General features: G+C 36.6%; 1 protein-coding gene across 1 annotated transcript in view; it reads right to left on the bottom strand.

Annotated features, from left to right (window-relative positions):
* The window catches only part of TNNI3K (TNNI3 interacting kinase), a 312,769-nt gene that overhangs the window by 79,739 nt on the left and 216,255 nt on the right, over positions 1–16,775 (bottom strand). The window contains exon 23 of the mRNA XM_067726575.1: positions 4,395–4,504. Coding sequence (XP_067582676.1) covers positions 4,395–4,504 — 110 coding nt within the window. The remainder of the gene's footprint in view (positions 1–4,394; positions 4,505–16,775) is intronic.

The raw sequence follows: 16,775 nt of genomic DNA, 5'->3' as shown, positions 1-16,775 counted from the left end.
CAATATTATTAGTGATATCCTAGTAAAATGTTGAAAGCCTAACATCATGGTATAGAATACTATAATATTTCATATTTTCTAGTGGGAAAAAAGGTCACAAATGCAACTAACTTTCTCTTCCCCTGTCTCTATATCGAAGTCTCTATATCTTTATAGCTACATGCGGCAATATTATAAAGCTTAAAAGCTATTAGAACAATGTAAATATTGCTTACATGCTCCATTTCCTGTTTTCTTTCCTATTCAGAATTGGTAGCAAATGACAACTTTCTTATTTTGAAAACTTCCTAAACTTATTATCTCTCTTCTTTCCCTGGATTCAAAATGTTCTTGCTTTTAACTCTGACTCTTCTCCCCTCCCTCCTCGAGCTCAACTCCTATGCCATCTGTCTGCCTCCCCGGATCCCACTTCCTTTTGTCAAGCACCTTGAAGATAAGAAGAGCATCTATGCCAACTTTTTCTTGCACATTAAGTTTACTGTATTCTAATTGCCAGCTCCCTCAGTTTTGTAGAGCAGGTTACTCTTTTTCTCTGTAACTATCTTTCTTTTCCCTTTTCCTATTTTCTTTTAAGCACCTTCATTTTACTGCAGAGCTGTTAGCTTTGTTTGTCACTGCCAACAATGTCCCTCATATCTAAGGGCTTAAAAGTACTCTGTTCACTAGCTTTCATTCAGAAGGCAGTGATGACAGTTCTCCTGGACTCTTTCCTCTCATCCACTTCCTAAATCCGGTCTTTTCCCTCCTTCTGTTATGTTTCCTTTGAAGTAGTTCTCACACTTACCCCTGCGCCCGAATCCCCATGGTAACCATTGTAGTCTTTGTGTTGTAACCAACTGGATTACTACTGCAATAGCAGCCCAGCTAGAGACTCTGACTTCAGTGTCTTTTGCTTCTGTGTCACCCCACTAGTTCTCTGTCTTTATTGGGCACAAATCACCTGGGGTGCACGTTAAAATGCAAAGTCCCAGGCTCCATCCCAGAGATTTTGATTCAGTAGATTTAGAATAGGATCCCAGAGTCTTCATTTTAACAAACATTCCAGGGTAATGTGGAGCATATAATACACAGCCTACACTAAGAAACAATGCTTAGCTATTCCAGTGCACACTATGAGATAATTCAGTGCCTGCCTCACCACAGGAACTACATACAAGTCTTTAAGTGAATAAATCCTTCATACCAAACTCTGATGAACTTTCCAGAAAATTACTTTTATCATATCTTTCACTACTTTAGAGACAAAATATAATTGTCTAATTTCATGTCCAAATTCCCTAGTCTGGTTTCCAAAGCTTTCCAAAATCTGATTCCATCTAATTATCAGAACTTTTTCCCACTTCTCACTGTTTTCCAGCAAGCACCCTCTATCTCTAATAGGCTAGTGTTTTCATTGTCCTCTTCTATTTTTATAGGTCTTGACTAAGAAGACATGCACAGGAGACAATAATGTGTTTCAAATTTAAGGAATGAAGCAAAGACAGACATAAAACAAAGAATGAGAAGTGAAGTTGATAACCTAGCAAAAAATGACCAGGCAGCATGATGTTAGTGTTTAGATCTAAATATGAATTTGTTTCAAATGAGGGTCTGGTATAGCCCCTCAGTAGCTACAATGTTCCAATAACTAAGTCTCTCCCTTGTGTCTTTTCTCACAATGAATTGGCCCATGTTCTGTTTCCTTAAACTCTTTCTCTCTCACCAACCCCATTCATTCATCAAATTCCTATTTATGCTTATAATCTCAGCTCAAGTATCACCTCTTCCAGGAAGCCTTCCCTGACCTAGCTCTTTGTCCCCCACTTGCTAGTGTTCCTTTAGCATTCATTCTCATCTAATCTTGGTTTCCTTCACCTTGGCTTGTAACTATAAAACCAGTAATGTGTTTATTCTATTAATCTCCATATAACCGCTAGACCTTAAGCGCCATTAAGAGCACATCTCCATTGAATCTCCTCACCCATCCCTGGGGCTGTATATAGTAGAGACTCAGTAAATAATTATTTAAGGAAAGAGTGAAAACTAGCCCATTGTTCCCTTTCTCCTCAGTACTTAGCTTACTGACTAGGTGAAGACCTTACTGGGCAATGCAATGATGACTTAGGCATGTCACATACAGAAGCAGCTCAAATTTATAATGCTGAGATGGATACCACAGCCAAACCGGGAGCCACCTGACTGACAAGTACAAATATTGCCAGCCAGTCAGAGACTTAGCTTTCCTATTATACTTTCTCTCCATCCTCCTCTGAGAGAACCTCATCCCCAGAGCCCTGTACTTCCCTGCTTAACAACAAGACTTTTCTACTAAGCACTCAATTTTTGACCTCTTAGTATTTTTATTTTTAATCCTTAATAGCATTTTCCTTTGATTCTATTCTGGTTTCTCTTTCTCATTTTCCAAACTGTTACTTCTGGTACCCATCCTACCTAAAAAATGCTTTTAGAAGTGCCAATGACTTGCTTTTACTCCAAATTAAAACTTCCATGTCCCTTATCTATAATCATGAAGAGTCAGTTAATAAAAACAAAAGGGATTCCCTTTGATTGTTATGGTATATTTTAGAATATTTCATACCCCAAGGAGAGAAGGAAATTCTGGATTAGGTGCCTGACACAGTTATTCCCAGAAAATATGCCTGAGATTCATACTGAAAGACAAAGAAAGCTTTCCCCAAACTATTTTAAGTCATGTAATTTTTCAAGACAATTTTCTAAACATTGAATTTCAGATGAGGGGATTGGAAGCACTGATAAGCAATAGTGATATTCATTCATTTACTCAACACATATTTTTGAGCATCTACTAGGTACAGTTCTAGGTAAGGAGGTTACAGCAGCAAAGAAAACAAAATGAACAAACAAAAAAGTCCCTGCTTTTATGGAGCTAACATTCTGGTAGTGAGAGAAGATTCTACACAAATAAATATATAATCTGGTGAATTAAATGGTCAGAGGAAGAGGTTATTTCTTCCAAGATACTCAGTCCATGTTCCATAATTATCTTCCTTTTTCTTCATAAGAGTTTTTGTGTATACTTGTAGGATTGGGTAATGACGTGGTCTGGTTTTGCCTTTAGAAACAGAATGGGAAATTTGCTTTCTCTCCAAACATCTAGACTAGGGTTTATTCTATTTCTCCTTTGGTGAGATACGAACAGTCTACTTTATCTGCTCCCTTGTTGAAGAGAGGTAAAGTGTCTGGGAAGGATCAGAATCAAGGTCATATAAGAAAAGGATAACAATAACTAGGATGGTTTGGACCGGATAATTAAGGGCTATTGGGCCTTTGTGTATGAGGATCTCCAGTGTGAAGAGTGTGAACTAGTTCCCTCCACGTAGAGCAGAAGAATCAATGCGGGCTGACGTCAAAACACAAGGATTTCAATAGACATCAGACATACTGGCAGGGGGATTCTTAGACACTATATGAAACTGTGATATCAAGAGAGAAGTTATGAAATCTCCTCCTTTGTCAATCTGTGAGAACAAAGTAGACACCAATCTGTCTGGTACGTTTCGGGAGAATCCTTTCCTACAGACAGATGATCTGGGATTTCATTCTGGGATTATATGACTGTTCCCCTCTACTCTCTCAGATCTATGATCGTATTAATTTTTTTTCACTGTTTACATATCCTACTTTACTTATTCCTTCCCTATTTTTTTTTTTTTTTTTTCGATGCGCGGGCCTCTCACTGTGTGGCCTCTCCCGTTGCGGAGCACAGGCTCCGGACACGCAGGCTCAGTGGCCATGGCTCACGGGCCCAGCCGCTCTGCGGCATGTGGGATCTTCCCGGACCGGGGCACGAACCCGCGTCCCTTGCATCGGCAGGTGGACTCTCAACCACTGCGCCACAAGGGAAGCCCCCTTCCCTAATATTGATTCCTCCATTTAAACTCTAAATCTATGTTCTTAGCTACTTTGTCATACAGCCACTCAGAGAGTTAGAGAAGGACTAGGACCAGGGCTAGCCTCCTGCTTGAGCCAGGGCTCAAAGAAGACCACTGGTCATGGGGTCTTCACCTGCAGGCCTGCCTCATGGTGAAGAGCCCACACAAATCCATCTTGTGCCAAACTTCTTTCTTGAAAAAAGTGACTAAGTGTGGTTCAGGCGTAGTTAATAAAATTGCAGCTGAGACGAGACTGAGTCATCTGTCATACCAGGGTCTCTTACTAATCAGTTGTGAGAAACATTTCAGAATCAGAGAGCAACAGCAAAGAAATATGAGATACTCAGACTGAGGCAATTAGAGACTAAAGAGCAGAAAGCAAATCAGTCTTCCTGCCTTGACAGTCTTAAAATACACACTGAAAGTAGACTTTGGAGCTACACTATTTGTGACAGATGTTGACCATAACACATTTTCTAAGAGGAAGTAAAAATTACTCACTTCGGGACATGCATTCCACCCTCGCATCAGCAGAGATGATATGGGCTTGGGAATGGAATAGCCGATGGGAGGTCTGATATGGTGGTAAGCCATGTCTGCTGCGGCAGCCGCTGCAAACCAAATGGTCACGTCAGTCTTGAAAATCACATATTTATTTCAAGAAACATATGAACAGACAACAAAAAAATAATTAAAAATCAATCTGTGCAACATCAGCAGAGATTCAAAGAGGGCTCTATGCTGTTTTTTTTTAATATGCTTAAGCAAAATAGTGGATAATATGCTACCGTAAGTTTATCTTTATAATTGTTCGTTTCTTCGGTTGTTCATTCAACAAATGGTGAGCAGCGGGGATTTATATAGGAACAAAGGAACAGACAAAGGAACAAATAGCAAGCAGCACAGGGTATGTACATGATGTTTCAGGAAGTAAAGACTGAAAGGCAGATTGGACCAGCCTATACAATGCATAAATCCCAGGCTAAAGAGCTTATACTACACATAGCAAGACAAGATGCCCCGGAACTTTGTACCCCTGAGAGCACCTGTATCACTTGGGCAAAATAGATTATTTTTTACATTTAACTCTGGTTACTGGTTACAAGATTGTTGGGATTTTAAATTTTAATATTTATAAAGTAGTTACTATTTGCTAAACTCTTGTTAGATACTCCAAATCCATCATTTTAGCTAATAGTTCCCATTGATTGGACTCTCTAGTGTGGCCTACCTGCTTGGATGTCTGAATGTTGCTCATCTGAAACTCCACATCACTGTGTTGTGATTCTCAGGACATCTTTGTGGATTCCTGAGTGCTGATTATTTTTCTGTTCTGCAACCAGTGATTTCTGTAATCCCTGGGAAACCAAGCTTCTTGCTACTTTTATTGAACACATTTTGTACCAAGTATCATGGTAGATATACACATAAGTTCTTTCGATCCTTTTAAACCATGCATGCAAGGTAAGTGCTATTGTTATGTGTGGGTTGTGTGTGTGTGTGGTGTATGTAAATAGTTTTTAATTTATAAAAATTTTAATATAACCAGTAGTTTGCACAACTTCTTTTTTCAGATTTCATGCTATCTTCAGCCATTTCACATTGAAAGCACTTTGTAAATAACACATGAAACTCTTTTATTCCTCTGAAAAATTGCTCTGCACCCGTGGGATGCTAAAGTTCCAGGATACTGCTGCCTGTGTTCTCGATTGTGATGTCACAATCATCTGTCTATATCTTAATGACTTTTGAGATGTGACCCACAACTACTATCTCTCTTCCACCAAAGTTTACTCCAGCTAAATTCTGTTTATAGATCTGCATCCAGCAGATGTAGTGAAATTATATACAATGCAACTTAACATTTTGCTTTATGGATCATTCAGAATTACTATATAATTTTGCCAAATGTAAAATTAATACTTGTTTTTCATAGAAATTCAGAAAATTAGGAGAATTAGAAAGAATAAAATCCTATTATTCAGAGGAAGCAATTGTAAAAATATTTTGAGCATTTCTTATATATTCTTCACATCACGGAGCTCATGTCCAATATACAATTATGTAATACTTTTTCCCCTAAATTAAATATAAGCATTTTCTCATGTTATTAAAATTCTATGTTAACATATTTTTATTGACTCTGCGTTTAGTTTGATTTACTTAATTATTTCTCAATTTCAGGTTGTTCAAATTTGAGTGTAAACACTTCAAAGAATATGTTTTTTAATATGACTTTCCCAATTTCACAGATCATTTATGGTACTTTGAGGAGTGAGTTAATATGTCAAAGGGCACAACCACTTTAAAGACTTTTGATACATACTGATAAACACTTTTCCTAAACAGTTGTAATAATTTATACTCTCAATAACAAGTGTATGAGAGGGTTGTTATTATACCTGAATCAGAATTAGGTTTTCTCATTTTATAAAAGATTTTGCTAATATGAGAGGTAAATATATCAGCTCATTTGCTGCTGTTTATATTTTGTTCTTTGATAAGTAGTGAGGCTTAATATTTTCCCAGATATTTATTAGTTATTTGTATTTAAAATATTAAGTTCATGTCCTTTGCCCACTTGGAATTTCAATATTTCCTTGCAACAGTCATCTAATTGTACAATGGTTCCAGGCTGAGGGCAGAGTCAGGAATTTCATTCCTGCTTTTGTCTTCAATGTCCTTTGTAACATATTTGCATTATCACATTTTCCAACCATTTCTGGCCACTATCAAGTACAGTTGCTGACACTAAGAAAACAAAGAAACAAAAGACTGCTCAAAACATATTTAGCAAACTTAACATGACTCAAAAAATATGTTTTTTGTGTCACAAAAACCTAGGCTTTTTAGGTTCCTTCCAGTAGCTACTCTTGACTATTTTTAATTCTTTTTGGAATGAGGTACATAAATAAGCAAACAAATAAACTGATGCTTAATGATCATTGATCTTCTAACTCTACTTTTTCACCTTATGATCAGTTGGATATTGTTGAGCTGGTACAGCTATAAGCACATAAACCGGTGTAGTGAACACATTTAAACTAATTATACATATCCCAATGGGTGGGGAGGGACTATTCATAAAGTGAGTTAAACTCAGATGCAGGTGCCAAACGTCTCCTCTGAAACTCTTAGACTGTGATATCAAGTATATAAAGTTACTTGTTTGCTTCTTGACACTGTGTCTGAAAAATCAGTTTAAGATGAACAATATTTAATTCTTCATTATTCAAAGTAGATTCTGCAAGGTCTCGGCATCTCCTTCTCCCTTTTGCTTTACGCACCCTTGGCAGTGATACTACTCATTAGCACCTCTGCCAGAAAGTGGGCAATACAACGTGAAGGGTCATGGAATTGAAATTTGTCACCGTTGAGATTGCTTTGTCAGTCTTGCCTGAGTGGCCATGCTACACTAGCTGCTGGGAACTTTTCTGGTATTCCAGATTCAGGAAAGAGACTGTCACCCATTAATCAATTTTTTACCTTGATTGCTACATAAAATATGTGAAATGATTTATGTAAACGTTGGTTTCCACTTTCACGACTGAAACTTTGCTATTAAGAGAAAATAAGGATACATTTGAAAATATCAATAACTTAATATTGAGTGCCTATTATTTCTTCAGTATTACCCTAAGATAGTTATCAATAGTTTGGCAAATTTATAATCTAGATTCTAGAGTAGGACTGTCTAAAAGAACTTTCTGCAATGATGAAAGTGTCCTTCTCTCTTGTTCAATACTGTCACATATGGCTATTAAGCACATAAAATGTGGCTAGTGTGATTGCGAAACTGAATTTTTAATTTTACTTAATTTCTATTAATATAAATTTAAATTTAAATAATCATGTGTGTCTAGTGGCTTCCACATTGGACAGCACAATTCTAGAGCATAGCTCCCATTATCCTGAATGAGACAAATTAAACACAAATTTGTGAGTCAACCTCAAGGGTCTGCATAACCATGGTGTTGATTTGGGGATTCAAGTTCTTCGTTATCAAGAAAAGAAATGAAAGGAGATCGTGATTGTTGTCTCTCAAAAGAGGCCAGTAACAGAACAAGCATTCAATACAACATGTGTTAACCTTCATTCATTTATTCAAAATGTATTGAACATTCTATGTGAGTGACAACAGGCAGAAAAAAACGAAGTGTTATGCTTTTCCAAAGAAATTGGTAAATGGATGAATAATAATAAAGAAATGAATTACTGTATATTTCACTGATTTAATGGTTCAATCATAAGTTGTGAAATATGATTCTTTTTCCCCTGTAATTCCTTTTTCCCTACCCTCTTTCTCTGCATTACATCTACTGTCATTTAGGTTTTAACTTAGATGAATTCTCTCTGGATGACCTTCCTATGGACTCCCATAGCACTCTGTCCTACAATAGTATGTATTATATTAAACTTAACTGCCTATTTACTTGCTTGTCTCTGCAAATAGATCACAAGCTCCTTGAGGTCAGGGACTGTGTCTTTTCAGCATTGTGTCTCCTGTGCTTAGCACAATGACTGGCAATTAGTAGGTATTCAATAGATATGCAGTGAATGAATCAATAAATGAGATAGTTCAAAATACGATTTCATTGGAAATGATATAGATCATGGTATACAGGACGCAGTACACATTTACCATACAAATGAATGAAGATGATGGATTAATGCCAATTAATATATTGCCCATTATTATGATTTTAGGACAGAACATAATGCATAGCTATGAAGAAACACTGTAGAATGAATATAATGTTTAGTTTAATGTGAAATTAAAACATACTTAGATAAATTATTGCGATCTGGTGGCATATTTAGTCCATAATATTATCTTTTGTTCAAAACATTTTGGGAGGGGGCTTCAATAAACTGAAGCAGTATAAATACTAAGAAATGTCCTTAACTAGCATAACTGGAGGCCTAATTTTCAGTCTGTCTTTGCTTTTAACTCTCTGGGAGATCCTAATTAAGCCAATTTGCCTCTGTGAGTATTAATTTCTCTAAATGTAAGATGAAACAGTGAGGGCACACTGTAATGGTGACAAGTGTGGGCTTTGGGGACGAGAAGCCATGACTTTAAGTCTTGACTACACCTCTTACCAGCATGTGATGTTGAGCATACATCTTATCCTAATAGAATCTGATCCATGGCTTATCGGCAGAATTAAAAGAGTCTTCATAGAGCATCTGTTGCATTGTTGGCTCTCAACAAGTGTTAGCTGTTATGGTTGCTTTAATTATTATCTACAGATCTAAGGCTCTGACTGATTCCTTTCAGTCTGAACCTAGAGAACTAGATATCAAAAATATTATTGTATATTTTCTATTCTGTTTAGATGAGAAATCTTAGTTCTTCGTGAGGTTTCTTTGAGCATGAATACCAAGTGAAACATTGCATTGAGTTACTGCAAATCACAAGGCTAAAAACCACCTCATTGGGTTTCCCTGGTGGCACAGTGGTTGAGAGTCCGCCTGCCGATGCAGGGGACACAGGTTCGTGCCCCAGTCCGGGAAGATCCCACATGCCATGGGGTGGCTGCTCCCGTGAGCCACGGCCGCTGAGCCTGCGCGTCCGGAGCCTGTGCTCCGCAACGGGAGAGGCCACAACAGTGAGAGGCCCGCGTACCGCAAAAAGGAAAAAAAAAAAAAAGCACCTCATCTGTCGTCAGTCCCAGTTTATAACGCAACGTGGCCATTATAGAAAGGATGACTATGCAGCTCTCCATGATGAACTTAATTAGCTTTATATTGCTTTTGGATAAATTGGTACTAGCTTCTGAATTCCTAAAGTTAACTTATCGCTTCCTCTCTTAGGTTTTATAAAAGTAAAAAAGAGAGAAATGAAGTACAATATATTGTTTGTAAGTTTTGACTAAGATAAAATTGCCAGAATTTTTTTTCTAGTTGGTGTGTATGTGTGTTCTAAAAAATACAATTGATTGTACTTCATAGTTTTTAATGGGCAGGGCTGTGGTGAGACAAAGCAAATGCATTCTACCATCCCAGCAAGAGCTAAGACACATTCTTTGTTAAACTGACACTTTTCAGTGATGTATCACCAGAGCATACAGCATCTGAGAGAGACCATGAGATTGCAATCTTGAGATTGTACTAAGAATGGCTTAATTTTTAAAACCACATCCCATTCTCATTACAGACTGTCAGAAGAATAGATTAATTTGCACCATTGTCTGTTCTCATTGCAATCTTTGTCAGTGTAATGAAGTATTGGCATGTTAACATCAGCTATTTTCATAGAAATATCACCATCCGTTGGACCGATTTGATCTTTCCAGTGATCTGTGTAGTGAGTGGCTGGCATTACTCTTCTCAGTGATAAACTGATAAAGATGTCAGCATAGCAAACATAGGATTTCAGAACTTTAGTTCACTCTTATTTTCCTATCACCTGTCAAAGCACAGTCCACATCATCAATGTGCTTATGCCCTTTGAGGGTATTATATTTAAGATGCTTTAGGATCCTAATTATATATGAGCAGAAGATAATCATCTAATATTAAGCAGGTGTAGCAAATGCAAATGGCTATAAATATATGAGACCTGTGACATAACTGGGTCTCTAAATTACATTAATTCATAATTTTTAAAACCACCTGTGATACACAAAATGTCTGCAAGTCATATTTGGCTACTGGACTGCAGTTTGCAACTCTGAGGTAAAGCCTCAATACGAAGTTTCACCAGAATCTGGCTAGACTGAATCGGCAGATGTTCTTAATTTGCTGCCATGTCCCAGACTTAGAGTCTGGCATTAAGGAAACCCAGGACACTGAGCTGAGTCTCCTTGTGAACCAGATGGCACCACACATGAAAACAAAAGAAAAATAACAGGGTCTCTTCTTTGGCTGCAAACTATAATCTGAAAGTGATCCACAAAATTGGGTACCTGGTAATAAGGGAATGGGATTGGATAAAATACAGACTGATGGATTAATTCATCCCAGATTTCTTCTTTGGTTTTTCATGAGGTACCAAAGGAGACAGGCCCAGGAGAGAAATAAACTATGGGAAGCAGGTGCTGGTTTCTTTTTTTAAAATGTATCCAGGACAGGTCTTGTTTGCCAGGTCATACCAGCTCTTTTTTCATCTTGCCTGGTTCTTGTCTCTCTGCTTGACTTCATAGCGTGGCTCCTTGCCCTTCTCTCTTCCTGTATCCATCATCCTCCTGCTGGCTAAGCCAGAAGCCTGGAAGTCCTCCTGGTCTCCTCCCTCTCCCTGGTGCTTCCACCTCAATATGTCCGCAAGTCCTGTTAAAATCTCTCAAAACCAGCCTCTCCTTTCTCTTCACTACCTTAGTTAAGATTTTATACATTCTCTTCTAGATTACCTGGTTCCTTGCCTCTGTTTCAAACTTCTCCAATCCAGCCTTTGCTTTGTAGCAAGAGGGAGCGTTCTAAGATAATAGAGTTGTACTATTGCCCTGCTTAAAATTCTGCAGTGACTTCCATTGTTGACACAGAAGGTCCTTCACCATGTAGCTCTAGCTTTACATTTACAGCATGTATCTTGCTGCTGATTCCCTTGTATTCTCTGATTCATCGCTACTGAAAGATGTGTGAATCTCTCATGCTCTGCACCTTGCCCAGGCTGCTTTCTGCCAGGACACCTTCACCATCTCCCCACTATTTACCAGTTAAATAGTACTCATCTTTTAAAGATGCAGTTCAGGTATCATCTGCTCTAAGAATCCTTCCTTGATTTACCCACCAGTCTGGGCAGGAGATCCCTCGAAGGAGGAGCTGTTGCCCTCTGTGTTTCCCTCTAGCTGGGATTTACTCCGCTGACTGTACTTTTCTCATGCCGTCTCTGCACTACAAGGGAATGCCCTTTTCCTCTTTGTTTTCTCGCACAGTTCCTGGCCAGAACTGTGGATGGCTTAATATAATAATAATAGCTAATATTTATTGAGAGCTTACTGTTGCCAGACATCATTCCAAACCTTTGAGGCAAGTCCTACTAGTATCCCTGTTTAAAAAATAAAGACACTGAGGTACTGAAGTATAGCTTGGTTAAGCAGTTTGAGTAAGCTTGCAAGACTCATGCTCTTACACTTATGCCAAGTCTCTTTAGCCTGAAAAATATTTTCTTAAAAATTGCTTAATTGCCAATATTTAAAAATCTTTCGATATCTGAACAAACACACAGAAATTAGTTGATATGGCAACAGTGAGCAAGCATCCCTATACTTCCTTCATGGCACTGTTTGGCTGGGGCTGGGTAGCAGCTGTCCCCTTGAGTCAGAGCATGTGATTTCCAGTTCATCACATTATCCTGCATCAAGGGTTTTCTTGCTTCCCCTGATCCTGTAGGCATTTGATCTTGTGACCCTTGGGACAGTGCATGTAATGACTTTTTCATTTTTTTCTAAACCTGAGATTATAAGGTTAATTTGAACATATACTATGTAAAAGAGACCCTAACTTCAAGTTCTTCTGAAGGCATACTCATCACTTGCATAGGAGTCAATGCTAATATTTGTATTCTATTTATATATTTCACCCAGGAGATAGGATTCTGTTAAATCCAGGAGGATAAGCCATGTGTAATGTTGCTACTCCCATAATTGATAATCCTGTCCCACACTGTAGTCATGGATTTGTTGCTCATTGTAAATGGCTAATATGTAGCTTATATTGAATCTGATCCTTCACATAATTCATTGCTGAACATTTGCTAGACTGCCTAACCACTGTGATGATATTAACAGCCTCAGTTCTTGATGCATGGTAACTGTCCAACTTTAAAAAATTCAGTGTCTATCATGAACAACTTCTTTTGCCAATAAAGTACTATAAATTCCAGTATCTGAGATATTGGATTCAAGTTATTCTTAGGCAAGATATTTAACTGTTTTATTATATAATATTCTCCCTCCAAAAAGAGTATATATTCCTGAGGGCCCATGAGAGAGGGGATCTTTATCTTTTTGAACTATTCATTTTATAATTAGCAAAGGGTAACAAAGTAGAGAAAATTGCAAGGACACTGCACTTAACTGAATAGTGAAGAATTAAGGAAGATATTTTTGGAAGAAGTAATATTTAAACTAAGGCCTAAAAGTAAATTGGAGTTAGTATGATGAAAAGTGGGGAGGAGTGTGTCTGATAAACAACTAACGTGTGCAAAGACACAGAAGTGAGAGGAAATGTGTCATGTTGGGGAAATGAAATAGTTCCCTGTGGCTGAACATAGAGGACAGGCTGCAAGTGGCAGGCAGTAGACCTGGGGAGGAAAGAAGAAGCATAACTATGGGGGCTTTGTAGATTGTTTTATGAAATTTTTTAAATCTTAAGAACAAAGGAAACACATTGAAGACTTTAAGTAAGGGGAGTCAGATAATCAAATTTGAGTATTTAGAAAGCTAAATGTAGTTATAGTATGGCAATTGGTGAAAAAAAGATGGTGAGCAAAACTAGAGACAAGGATACCATTTAAGATACTGTGCAGGATTCTACTTGTGAAATAAGGAAGTAGCAGTGGAGAGCAAGATAAGTGGATAGATTTGAAAGATATTTAGAAAGGGGGATTGAAAGTAAGAAAACAAGTGAAAAGAAAAGGAAGGAAGGAAGGGAAGAACGACAAAAAGGAGGAAAGAAGAAAGAAAAGAAGGAAAGAGAAAAATTAATGGTGACTTTGAAGTTTTTATATTGGCTCCCTGGAGAATGAGAACTCCACTCAAGCACAGAATCATAGGAAGCCTCGACCTTATATTACAGTTTGCCCTTATCTTTCATCTTACAGTTGCAGAGAGATTTCAATTGACAAAGTTCACAAAATCATCTCTTTTGATCCTCACAGTAATCTCTGTGGAGTCATCATTAATTGCACTTACCAAAGAAACTGAGCTTGTGAAAGAGCCCAGAGGCCAGAGGAAATGCAACACATTCAAGGAAGCAAGGAAAGAAGGTTTGGAGTGGCTGGAGCATAGAAAGTGAAATGGTGCAAGCAAGATCAGAGATACTGAATCATGTAGAGTGTTGCAGGACATAGTAAGAATTTTGAGATTTAATCCTAAGAACATGGGAAGCCATAGATGATTTTAAGCAATGGTCACATAATCAGGTTTGTTTTTAAAATGTCATTTTAGTAGATGTGTAGAGATTGGAGAGGAAGAGAAGAATAAAGAGAGAATGATCAAAGAGCTATTGCAGTAGTTAAAGTGATAAAGATGGCAGTTTGAACTAGAGTGGTGGTAGATAAAAATTTAGATGTAGATACGGGTATATACCTCACCAATTCTATTCAGTATTGTACTAGAAGTCCTTGCCTGTGTGAGAAAGCAAGAAAAAGATTTAAAATACACACATATTTGAAAGAAAGAAATAAAATTTTCTTTATTTATACATGCCCTAATCATCTATGTGCAAAATCCCAAAGAATGTACAAGAAAGATACTTGAACTGATAAGTTAATTTAGCAAATTTGTAGGGTACTAGGTTGTTATTTAAAAATTAATCATGTCTGTATACTAGCAAAACACATTATACATTGAAATTTAAAAAAACATTTAAAATAGCATCAAGAAACACAAAATTCATAGAAATAATTTTAAAAATATATGTGTAAGGTTTCTATGATGAAAACTACAAACACGCTGATGACAGAAATCAGACCTAAATGAAGGGAGAGACATACTATGTTTATCAGTTGGAAGATTCAATATGCATAAGTTGTAAATTCTTCCCAAATTGCTCTACAAATTCACTGCACTTCAATCAAAATTCAAACAGGCTTTTTTTTTTTTTTTGTAGAAATAGATAAGCTGGTTCTAAAATTTATACAGAAAAGCAAAAATCCTATAATAGCAAAAGCAATTTTAACAAAGAAGAGCAAAGTTGGAGGATTCATAGTAAATGATTCTGAGATTTACTATAACTTATCAATGTATTGTAGTATTGGTATAAGGGTAGACTTATATCAATGGAACAGAATAGAGTCCACACATATGTGGTCAATTAATTTTTGACAATAGCACCAAAATAACTTAATGGATAAAGGAAAGTTTTTTAAACAAATCATGCTGAAAAATTGGTATCCATATTGAAAAATAAACAAATAAATTAACAAAAGGATAACAAACTCAACTTTTACCTTGTAGTGTTAAAAAAATAACTCTAATAAATCTTATAAATATAATATCTAAACCTACAAGATTCCTGTGAGAAAACACAGGAGAAAAACTTTGTGATCTTGGGTGTGGCAAGAATAATTTAGACAGGATTCACAAAATATTTAAAAGTTTGATAAGGTAAACTTCTTTGAAATTAAAAAGTTTTGCTCTTTGAAAGACATTGGTAAGAATATGAAAAGGCAAATCACAGACTAGAGAAAAATACTTGCAAAACACATAGCAGATGAAAGATTTTACCTAGAATCTAAGAACTCATTAGTATATAAGATAATTTGCACAAATACTTCACCAAAGAAAGAGATATGAGCAGCAGATAAATGCACAAAAAGATTATCAACATTAATAGTTATTAGAGAAATATAAAATAATACCACAATTATTTACCATTATATACCTACTCAAATGGTTAATATTTTATTTTAAATAGACAATAAAAAAGTGCTGGCAAGGATGTGGATCAACTGAAATCCTCATACACTGCTGGTGGGAAGTCATAGTGGTACAAATGCCTTGGAAAAAATCTTACCATAAGATCTAGTAATTACCTCTTATGTATTTATCCAAGAATAATGAAAACATCCACACAAAAACCTGAACGGTTTTGGCAATTATATTCATAATTGCCCTAAAGTGAGAATAACTCAAATGATCATCAACTTGGAGTGGATGAATAAATTGAGGTACATCAACACAATGGAATATTACACAGGAATGAAAAAGAATAAATTACCAATAAATGTACTAACATGTCTCCATTTATATGACATTCTGGAAAAGGCAAACCTGTAGGGACATAAATCAGATCAGTGGTTGCTAGGGGCTGGAGGTGGGAAAAGTGAATTGATTCCAAAGATGCATGGGGGCTTTTTGGAGTGACAGAAATGTTCTATATTATGATTGTAGCTGTGATTATACTGTATATATTTGTTAAATATATATTTGTTAAAACTCATTGAAATGTTAGTCTAAAATGGTAAATTTTGCTACATAAGTGATACTACAACTTATACTATATAAGTTAAACCTGATTTTTAAAAATGACAATTGCAATAGTTTAAATGATGAAGATGGTGGCTTGAGCTAGGATGGTGGTAGATGACGGTAAGTAGTAGGTAGATCCAAGATGTCCTTAGGATGTAAAATCCACAGGAATGGATTGGATGTGAATGGATTGACACAGGAGGTGAGAGGAAGAGAGACATATCTCTCTCTTGTGAAAATACTACAATGTGTCTAGAATTATAGTGGATTTTTAACATATACTCATAAGCCTTACCAGAAAGCAAATTCTAAGAGGTAGAGAGATAGCAGCATATCAGAGCAAGACATTACAAATAGCAATTTTGGTCCCGTTCTAAATAGAGTCTTCTCATCCACCCTATAATAAGGGCCAGATCTCATCATTTAAAACCATAAAAGCATATAGAGAAAGATTAGGACGATTAAATAAAGAGCATATAATTTGTGAAAAGTACTTTGTTAGACACTATGCAGAGTGTAATTAAAGACCATATGGTTATTAGGGGGAAAATGCCTTGAATAGACAATATGAGTTATGGCTTTTGCTCTGCACATGAGTACTAATAAATATTGTGATCCTGGTTAAGACTTTGAACTCGTGAGCATCCACATTTGTAAGATATGTCTTTCCCTAACATCCCTTTTGACTTGATCCATCTGATATATTGTGATAGGGTGGCCACTTAAGAAGCTTACAATACAATTC

This window comes from Pseudorca crassidens, chromosome 2, assembly GCF_039906515.1.
Source record: "Pseudorca crassidens isolate mPseCra1 chromosome 2, mPseCra1.hap1, whole genome shotgun sequence".
NCBI lineage: Eukaryota > Metazoa > Chordata > Mammalia > Artiodactyla > Delphinidae > Pseudorca > Pseudorca crassidens.
This window is presented reverse-complemented; position numbering and strand designations above follow the sequence as displayed.